The sequence below is a fragment of the Agelaius phoeniceus genome, chromosome 1 (assembly GCF_051311805.1).
Source record: "Agelaius phoeniceus isolate bAgePho1 chromosome 1, bAgePho1.hap1, whole genome shotgun sequence".
Lineage (NCBI taxonomy): Eukaryota > Metazoa > Chordata > Aves > Passeriformes > Icteridae > Agelaius > Agelaius phoeniceus.
In genome coordinates, this window is record NC_135265.1 from 53,576,345 (window position 1) to 53,586,892 (window position 10,548).

At 45.4% G+C, this 10,548-nt stretch overlaps 1 protein-coding gene across 9 annotated transcripts in view; it reads right to left on the reverse strand.

Moving 5' to 3' along the window:
* HECW1 (HECT, C2 and WW domain containing E3 ubiquitin protein ligase 1) overlaps positions 1-8,772 on the reverse strand; it is a 252,330-nt gene extending 243,558 nt beyond the window's left edge. For 6 of the 9 annotated variants that reach the window (XM_054655134.2, XM_054655124.2, XM_077178988.1 and 3 more), the window contains exon 1: positions 8,210-8,455. In XM_054655134.2, coding sequence (XP_054511109.2) covers positions 8,210-8,239 — 30 coding nt within the window. In that variant the 5' untranslated portion in view covers positions 8,240-8,455. Of the gene's footprint in view, positions 1-8,209; positions 8,456-8,619 lie in introns of those variants that run through there. The other 3 variants (XM_077179019.1, XM_077179015.1, XM_077179006.1) reach the window with 2 other exon arrangements.
* Positions 8,773-10,548: the final 1,776 nt, after the last annotated feature.

The window sequence follows — 10,548 nt, forward strand, 5'->3', positions numbered from 1 at the left end:
CACACCAGCTTTCCTAAGGTGCCTTGTCTCTCTAAGGTCAGCGGGACTCCCTCAGCAGGAAACATCACGCGTGCACACGCAGTGCTGGCAGAACTAGGTTGGGAAAAAATAGGTCAAACCAGGCATATATTTAACTTGGAGAACAAACCTCTTCCCAACAAATAATACATACACATATGCACAAAATCCACATTTTATAACCATTAGAAAATCATCCTTATAAGAACTAGGCAACTAAAATATTTTACAGAAGCAGAGGCTCTACCAGAAAGATTTATATTCCCACTCCAAACAGAGGTTTAAATATACAACCTCTCCCCCACAGCGCTACATCATCCTTTTGCTGTAATCAAGCAACTTCTTTCTCTCTTATCTTTTGGGAAGTTGTTGCTCATTTCCACCCAGAGCCTTAGACATTTTTTAGGGGTTTTTTGAAAGATCGTGATGGTGCAAGGTTGAAAAAACCCTGCAGGGAGCCTGGCCTGAGCCACTGCCTCTATTCCAAACTTTAAAAAGTCAACTTTGCAGACAGGGCGGGTCGGGAAAGGGAAAGGAGGCATGAGGGCAGCCTGCCCCTTTCTAGAAGTACTGCAGCAACTTCCCTGGGCTTCTGATGATCTTCCAAGATGGATAAGACAATACAGCCCACATGTCAAAAAATTACCATGTGGCTCCAACAATCAAGTCAAACAGCTGCTCCTTAGATTCCTTTTCTAGAAGATGCTGTCTTCTTCCACCCACTGTAGGCTCCACCTCTACACAAACCTCAATAACTCAATTGCCAAGTTGAACACACAGAGGCACCCAGAACACTTCTTCACACATTTGCTACAGTTTTGCTGCATTTCCTGCTCGTGATTTTGTTCCCACATCGCAAAACTTCTTTATTCCCTGCCCAGCAACAGTAAAACCTAATTTGTAAATTGCCCTAAGCACCTCATGATAAGCAAGTAGCCTCTCAGCACCATTCAAAAGATAGCAATATTTAAGGACTCAGAGACATACAATTAGGTGATACATGTTTTTAATTAAATGCCCTAACATAATTGCTCAAATACACATACTAAGGTTTTAGCCTACATCATGTTATTGGGTATGGAGAATTAGTCTGAGTTATTAAACATGTTTTAATTATCTGAAACATGAAATTGCATGACCAATGCTACCTGTGCAGCAAACTGCATTGCAAAGAACAGTACTTTGCAATCACTTGGTTCTTGAGCAGGCAGAAGGTAGAAGGGGGAAAACAGACTATCAAAGAGAATGAAAACACATGTGCAGAGAGGGAGTCTTTGAATATATGCAACAAGGATTCTTTGAGAATGACAGTTCTGAGGAGCATGAAAGAATAAGGCAAAGTCAAATTTCAGGAGTGGGAAATGTTCTACACCAGGATGCAGTTTCCTGACCAACATAAGAACTGCTGTCTTGAGTCAGGTGAGAAATCTTGTTCTTTACTGGGAACTTCGTTCACATAAAAACTGGATAATTTCACACACAAAGCAAAATCCTTAAGGAACATTAGGCAGTGGAAACAAAAAGGAAGGTAAATCGGGTAGCCTGACCCTTATAAGCCACCAAAGTGTTTGCTCTTGGAAAGGGGTCTACCACAGGACCATGTGTTTCTCTGCTGAAATAATTTTCTAGCCTAAGAAATGGAGGAGAAAATACAGTTCAGCTCATTAGTCCTTAATACCTGGTCTGGGTAATGATTTCTGTGGCTGTTTCTGCTTTAGCCTGCTGCTCAAGTAATGAGAAAGAAATGTCAGTGCTTCACGCTGGCACAGGACACAGCTAGCTTCCCTATGACACTCAGTTCTGTAAATAAATAAATAAATAAATAAATAAATAAATAAATAAAATCATCAGAGGCCTTGTAGCACTGTCTTTCATCAAGAAAAGTTCCAAATAACTTTAGAAGGAGCATTGCTCATTCTCAATGCTCAAACCAAACTCAGTAACACTTTATCTCAGCATCATGGCTTGCCTGTGACTCAGGGTACGAATGTAATGTTTCTGAATCATGGCCTCACATTGGCTACACTTGAGAGCATGGTGCAGTCAAACTAGGCAAATTAAGAGTTTGTGGACAGTCCTTACTCCTTATCTCTACACATCTTTCATGTGCCTGCAACCAAGTGCAGGAGACCACCCAATGGCTACTGGGAATTTCATGAGTCTTGAACCACATCATCTTGGAAATCTGTGTTCTAACTCCAAGATTAAATATTTCATCTGCTTACCCCATTTTTCATGGTTAAGCATGTGGCAACTGAACATTGCTATTTAAATCAAGATGTGGCTTCAGAGAGTAAATCTGGTGTTTTATTTGTCTTCTTAAGGCAATCATGCAGTTGCACACGAAACATACCTCACTGAAGAAAAGTGTATATATTTTTTAAATTAAAAATTCTAGGGCCTCTTACATGGCTTTTTTTAACACATCATTAAAGACAACTGACAAATACCCCAATACTTGACAGATGTTCTGCATTAAAATGTGAATGCTAAATCTAAATTTTCCTGAGGCTGCTTTAAGACCTTGGAATAAGACAGTATCTCTTACTTTAATGACACTGTCAGTCTTGAAAGGGCCCAGATTTCAAAAGAAAAGCAGCAAGTTGCCCAGGTTGGGGACATCAGATGATCACATTCATCCCAGTAGTTTGTCAAGCACTTGTAATAGTGCCCAGATAGGTAGTCCCACACACCTGAGTTACTGTGTCCAGCTAGAAGGACTGCAGTTCAAAGAGTTTAGGAGGAGCCTTATAACAGGCATACAGTTCACATGCAAATCTGGATTATGCCCAACTTCAAGGCTTCTTACCTAGCTTAGCAAAATCTGTATAACATGTAATGTACAAGCTGCCAAAGAGACAGACTTTGGCAGGATAGTTTGTTTTGGGGAGGAAGAAAAGTCACAGAAACTCCTAAGATCCAGAGAGAAGCTCCTTGACCCATCCCTGCTCCATACAACCACAGTAAATAATTATTTGTTTGACCATCTTATCAAGAATTTCCCCCCCTCTATTGCTCTCCTCCTACCCTTGGGAAAAGCAGACTTTTTCCTGCTCTACCTCTTCTGCTTACACATGTTTCAGGGAGTTATTCCTAACCAATCCTCCTCTCTGTATACAGTGAGTAGCACAACATCAGATCTTCTCCAGCTTGCAGGATGCCATCCTAAATTTTACATGGAGATGTGTGAAAGCATTTGGTTTGCACCAGAAGTACAGCAGGCTCCTGCTTCCTTTAACAAAAAAAAAAAACAAAAAAAAACAGACAAGCCTGTTGAACCACACATTTTAGGACCTGAGGAACCTGATTTGGCAATTGAAGGTGCACATGGCACACATTTTCCTATGAAATGGAAAAATTAATTTTACCACATGACACATTTCAGTCCTAGTGTTCAAGAGGTCATTAACAAAACTACTTTAAAAGGTAGTAATAGAAACAAATGCCCTCGACATCACAGACTTCCAAGATGACTCCTGCTATGGAGATGGATGACAAATCACTCCATCAGTGATCTCTAAATTCTGTATTGACTACACTGAAGCAATTAACCATTTATTTTTAGAGCATGTTCCATTTTAAACACAAGTGATTCAGTCCAAGATATATTCTATACTCCATTGCTATTTAATGGGTTAACAACTCTCAAATTTAAATGGATTTTAATTCTGGAAGAAATACTTGCCTTTTTGATTTTGCCTCCAGTCATTGGTTGGGAATTTTAATTCAGGCTTGAAACCAAACAAATGTTGGTGCTCTACAAGCATCTGCAGAGAAATATAAAAATATCTGGAAAGTGTGAAAGAGCAAGCCTGTTTTGCTAAATGCATAAAATGAAACCTCAGCGTAGGTCTCAATAATAGGTTTCCTGACTGCTGTGCACACGCTCTCTCCCACAGACCTTCTGCTCTGCAGCAAGGGAACGCTGCCTGCACTGCTGCGTCCTCAGAGAACTTTGCAATACAATAGAGCACAGCGATTCCCTGGGGAACACGGCTGATCACCGACTTCGAGATTTCAAACACAAGCACCGGGGTTTCCCCCTGTTTTAGAATCTCAGAGAAACGGCTTGCCTTATCACTCCACCCTGGCTCCCAAGCCAACTCACAGTTTATCTGCATTATAGGCAATGTTCTGGACTAAAGGATGAGGAGTTGGGATCAAGCTAAGGCTGTTTGAACTCATGGAAAAGGAGGGTGAGATTATTAGTGGAAAGTTGGGGAGGGAGAGTCCTGAAGAGCTGACAGTGGTTTCTGCTGCTGCCGCCACTGGAGGGAGAGGACAAATGGGAGCTGCAACAGGTACTGCAGCAAGGGAACCCTGCTCAGCTGCTGCCCTGCTTCAACCCAGCTCCTCCCTGTTGCAAAATCAAAAGCAGTCCACAGCCAGCTACTTGCCCCCAGCCGTCTGCTGCCCGGGACAACAGCCCGTTTCACCTGTAGTTTGGACCTGTCTTTCTGGTCCATTTTCCATAAACATTTGAGATTGAGTACATCATCTTGCCAAGGGACAGTCCCAGCATCTCCTAAGGAGAGAAGAAGAACCCAAACTTCCTACTTCAGAGCTAACAACAGGATACCCTAGTCAGACACAGCTGACCAAAAAAGGCCAAGACTGAATCACAAGCCCATTATATAGCTTCCTAGCCACCATTCATTAACTGTAAGGAAAATGACCCTGGGCTCCCTGCATCAAAGAACCTTGCCATTTCTTCTTAATTAATCCTAAGCATCTTGCTGGCCTCAAATCTCAGCTGGAAAAAATCAACTAAAGTAGGCGGCATCATATCTTGCCCTTTGCTACTGGCTGCACTTTTATTTTTTCTGAGTTGCATGACCCCCACCCTCCTGAGATTACCACTAGAAAACAAAGTATTGTGTGTTTTAGGACAAATGCATAAGTACATAGGATCTAGTCAGTTTTAAGCTTTATTTATTTTCATGATATCTTAAGGCCAATAGAAATACACTTCTAAGGAATTAAACCAAATGCCTGCAGTATTTGCCATTCAGCCACTGCAGAATCACAAGAGCACATGAAATGTTACTGGAGAAATGGGTAAAAAAAGCCTTAAACAGAAGCAAAACTGACTCATCTCCTTATTGCCAAAACCGAGAAAGCCACTGAGTGTAAACAAACAACAGACATCCTGAAGAAAAGGGGGCGTCACAATTCCCTTTCCTGCTAATAGGCAGATACACAAACCCGTATGGGCAGGATCATCCTCCAGCTGCTGCAAGCCAGTCTGAGGGATACAGCCAACGCTACAGCAACATTCCTGGCAGCACAGGTGCCACTGGAGGCAAGGGAGCATCTGAGGTGATGGTGACTCCCAGTGCAATGATGGTTCATAGCTGTACCTGCTGGAAAGCTGTGGCAGCTGCAGGCATCGTCCACCCATGTAAGGTACATATGGACACCCAGCTGAACTGTTTGGGGCACTGCTCACCAAAGCGTAATTTTGGCTTAGGCTGGCAAGCACCCCATCTACAGAACAGAAGGGAAAGTGAGCCAGAGCACTTGTTTAAAGCTTGAGTTCTCCTCCCTGTCTCTAGAGGCCTACAAGGACTGTGATCTATGCATGCTGAAGCCAGGCTTTGTGGGTACCCCTAACTTTGGAGGAAACTACATAGGGAAAGACATAGGACCATAGAGATATTTAGAAAGATCAAAAGTCATAATGAGGACAAGTTATGTTCTCTGGAAAAATCTATCATCACAAACGAAGATATTTTGGAATTGCTTTTTTTAATTACTAAAAGCCCTTCTGTTTGAACTTTGCAACTGGCATGGAAATGAGGAGGCTGTTTTGCTGAGTATTTTTTACAAGCATCTTTCAGAGGTGAAACTACAGGGGCAACCTTAATCCCCTGTATCCACAAGGCAGATCCAAGAGCTTTAAAACACAGGTAACCTATCCTCTTTATTAGAACAGCTCCTGGCCCAACACCAACTGTCCAACACCATCACTCTCACAACTTGAATCCTCCCCACAATACCACAGCCACATCTTTTGCAGTATTTCAAAAGGCAGCTAATAAGCTAAATTTCACTCGCACTATTTTTCCAAGTCACTGCATTGTTTGTAAGAAGACTATTCAAAAGGAGACAAGGAGAAGGATTTAGCACTACCTTGAATGAATGCTACTTAGCATCTGACACAGCACGTGCAAAACTTCACGAAGCTTCACAGGGATTATCTCACAATGGCAAAGGATGCAAGATCGCATGCCATGTACATGAAACACAAAGCCACTGAAAAATGCACCTCAGTAACAAGTCTTAGCCAGTTATTTATTGGAAAACAGTAAGGACCATATTGTTTATTAGAATGCACGTAAAATACAGAGCATATGGACTTGGGATGAATTCTTCAGGATATTCTGAGCATGTGGACACAGTATGCTTTCAAATTAATCAGCATCACGTTCAGATATTGATAGTTCCTGAGTGGATCACTGAGTGGATCAGTTCATGCTCTGGCCTGCTCTGGTTTCAAATGAGTAAGCTGACTGACACCAAAAGTTTAGGAGTCCACAGGTCAGGTCACATTAAGTCAGAAACACATCAGCGATAGCATCACACAAGTGACAAAACATGCCCTCCACTCTTAACTTGCATGCTGCTGCTGCTCACAACTGCTGGCCATCAACCACTCTTTGTTCTGACCCAACTCCCTGCTCACTCCCCTGAAACAAACAAGTAAACAGATCCCACATTTCCTCTGTAAGAACACATACTCTTTTCCCCTGTACTAGACCGAGACTGCATTGACAGGATGAGTAGTGTAGGTTGACTAAGTGTGTGCTGCCTTTTACATCTTGTTCTGGTTCCAGCATGAAAATCAACATTGCACCTGTGTTGTCCAAACTGGGTGTGCACTTCAGAGACAGACAGAAGGGAAGCAGAGAGAGCAGCCAGGATACATACCGTACTCCACTTCTTCACAAAACACACGTACTACACAGAGAAATGATAATCCCTTCTTAGTGGAAAATCCAAATTTTCAAAATGAATCCCCAAGCCAAAATGAATTACTGTAATAACTGCAATCCTCGCAAGAGCACTAATCAGAAAGGCACAGCTGACCACCTGCTATGTGCCACCACTGGCACAGCAGCACCCTGCCCCTAATTGCTGCCCTGTTCAGACAGGGCTAGGTGCCCCACAGAACACGACAGTGGTGCTGGTAAACACGGGGACAGGAGCACAGCCTGACTGACTATTGTACAGTCTCACTACGCACTTCTGCTGAGTGCAGCATATATATTAAAAGAAAAAAAAAAAAGAAAAAGCACTACTGCAGCTCCAAACAGCAGGATGCAAAAATCCAAGCCCAAGCCAAGTGATTTCTTCTACAACTACAGAAAAATACACGGGAAACGATGCAATAGAGAACAAAATGAATTGTACTGCCTGTGTCAGTGCAAACCCATTATCTATGCAGGCTGCAAAATGAGAAACGCAGCATTTGATAATGCTACAGGCTAGGGCAATGTTCTTAACATACTTATAAGTTATTTTATTTAATTGTTAACAAAAAAAATGCTGTTACATAATAATACAAGGTAATAACCAAAATATGAAGTCACAAGATTGGCTTACAGCAACAGAGCACCGGGGGGGGGAATGGGGGGGAGCAGTTCGTGCTTTAAATTTTGCTGCATTGTCAGGGAGCCAAGAACCAAAACTGGGGGCTTCTGCTTTTACAAGGAAAGGACATAACCACCAAAAATTCGGCACGGGACTCTTCATCACCGCCTGCGTGCATCCACATCCCCAAATGATGTCAATCCCCGCCGGCACGTCGCTCATCATAATTCTACACTATCTGGTCGCTAGTCAGCCGACAGGCCGGCGGCTCAGCCCGTATCCCACCGGGGCCCAAGGAGCTCCCCGGAGAGCGACCCCTGCTCACCGCCCCCCGCCCAGGGCAGCGCTGGCGGCCACGGCCGGGGCTCCCATCCCGCACGGACCTCCGAGGCACAAAGGCGGCACCGCGCAGCCGGGCACGGTGACAGCGCACACCCACGACCCGCCACCGCATCCCGCCGGCCCCAGGGAGGGCCTTTCCCGGAGCCGAGGCCGCTACCAGCTCCATCCCGCCTCGCACTTCTCCGCTGGGAGCCGACAGCACCCGCCCCCGCCCCACCACCCTCACCCGGGGCCGGGCGGCAGCAGCCTCTCGTACCTGGACAATGCCGGCCTGGGCACAGTTCATGCTCCCCCGGCGAGGGCAGGTCTCACATCCCACACGTGCCTGTCAGCCGGCAGGGAGGAAGGGCGGGCGGGCTGCCGGCGTGTCAGCCCCCGCCGAGCCGCACCATAGTCCAGCACCGGCTGATACGCCCCGCTGCACCGCCGCGCTCCCTCCTCCTCTTCCTCCGCCCCGCCAGCCTCCTCCCACCTCGCCGCCTGTCGCTGGGTACCGGCCGCCTGGAGCCACCCACACGCCGCGGCGGGCGCCCGGCAGCGCCGCCCGGCCCGGCCCGGCCCGGCCCGCCCCTCAGCGCTCCTCCCGCCCGCCCGCCCGCCCGGCGCTGCCCCAGGCCGCCCGCCTGCGGAGCCCAGCCGCGGGCCGCCCTCCCGCTCCTCTCTCACCATCCTTCCCTGCACAGCATCCCGGCTCTCCGCGACTGATCTCACGGGGACATCGCCGCACGCAACCCGGCTCACCACGCATCGGGCGTGGAGGCGGAAAAAATCAACCTGTTCTCCTCTTTGCCCCTTGAAGTCGGGGCTGCTGCCCTCACATCAACTTCTCACCAGTGCCAGAGCCGGGTGATCATTAAAGCCTTTTCCCCGCTCACCTGAGCAAGAGCTAGGGCGGCACTACTGCTCTAGCAGCGGTCTCCTCCCCTAGGGAACACGCACCTTTCACCGCCGTCATCTCCAGCCTCTCCTCCTGGACAGGGGTTTGTGACTTTAACCCCTGGACAAAGTAAGTCACAGTACCACAACTGTGTAAAGAGCAAATTTCAAAATGCAGTTCAGGATGGGGACAGAGCTGCTCTACACGCATTTCTCCCACAGGTCTTGCAAACCGGTTCACCAAAAACAGACCACGAGCTGATGGGACTGCAGGGAACAACAGCTTCCAGCAGCAACTTGCTGTGTCTTCATCCACTGGTCGAAAGGGCTGAAGAAAAGCTCTTCTCAGCTGGCGGAGGGAAAAGACAGAACAATCCTGCACAGGCCCACTTACCCCCTCACCTAATTTTTCTAGATAAAAGGGTTTTTTAAACAGCATATTTTAAAAACCATGCTGTTGGAGTGGTTTCACACCCACCCACTACTAAATATATCAATTTTTTCAAGACTCTTCTGGACCTTAATTTGTATCCTAAAGCAAAAACATATTGATGAAAGCCACAAACATGTCCGGTAACTTCATAAATGAAGCTACGTTTGTTTCTAAAACCTTCTTAGCAATCTCCCCTCTTGCAAATTTCTATGTATCTAACACTTACGGTGCTTGGTGAAAAAAATACCTATCTTAATTTGCTAATCAGTTCACTCCAAAGTACTTTCAGATACATTGTGGCCTCTCATTTCCACTTGATCATCCAATTTTCTTTCTTAAAGAGGTGAAACAGGAGAAATTAGAATCATATAAGCAGAACCTCAGAAGGAAAATCAAATTGGATTTGGGGAAAAGAATGGCTTGGTATTTTATAATATTAGTGAAAAATGAGATATACCAACTGTCAGAACTACCCACACACAATACCCGCAAGTGGGCTAATTCCCTGTGCATTGAGAGTGGGAAGAAAGGGGTGCCTATCATCAAAAAGCAGCTCCAGCTCTTCCCCAGGAGCAGGGCAGATCAAAAGGCATACCAGGTCATGAAAGCCAAGTGAGCAAATGTGCATCTCAGAAATATCTTCTGCAGGTGTTTGGGAAATTCAGGTGATGTTTGGGCAAGCACACTGGCTCTCCTCATCCAGCAAAGCCATCCACTGATCATAGATTGCCATGGGCCATGATGACAAAAGCCTACAGGAGGCCTCCAAACAGATTTCCCTCCTTGTTTTAAATCTGTATATCAGCATTTACACTGGAACTGCCTACAGTAGGCATGTGATTTTGCCTTTGCACTTTGAAAGTCTAAATAGGAAAGAAAAACAGAGAGATGAGGGAGAGAGTCAGAAGAGTGAAAAGGTGAAGTTTGCCCAAAGTTCACACAGTAATTTTCTGGAACAGAGTAGAGAACTGGTCCAAGCCTCCTGTCTCTTGATTCATTGCCCCCTCAGAGCTGTTATCCTAAGAGCTCCTTCTGCTCTTCTGGGTTACTGGTGTAATTCTACATCATGTATTAAAATGAGACATGCTTCTCATCTCCAAGGGTGGACACATATGTTTTTATATGATTTTATCAAAAACATTAAGTTAGTGAAACCAGGAAAACCTGATAAATGCACCTGTTTAAAAACAGTCTAAATCCAGCAACTCAAACTTCAAGCTTGGTTATGAATTTTAGAGGCAGCTTAACGTTATGGATGTGCATGAGGAGTAGGAACCACCATGAAC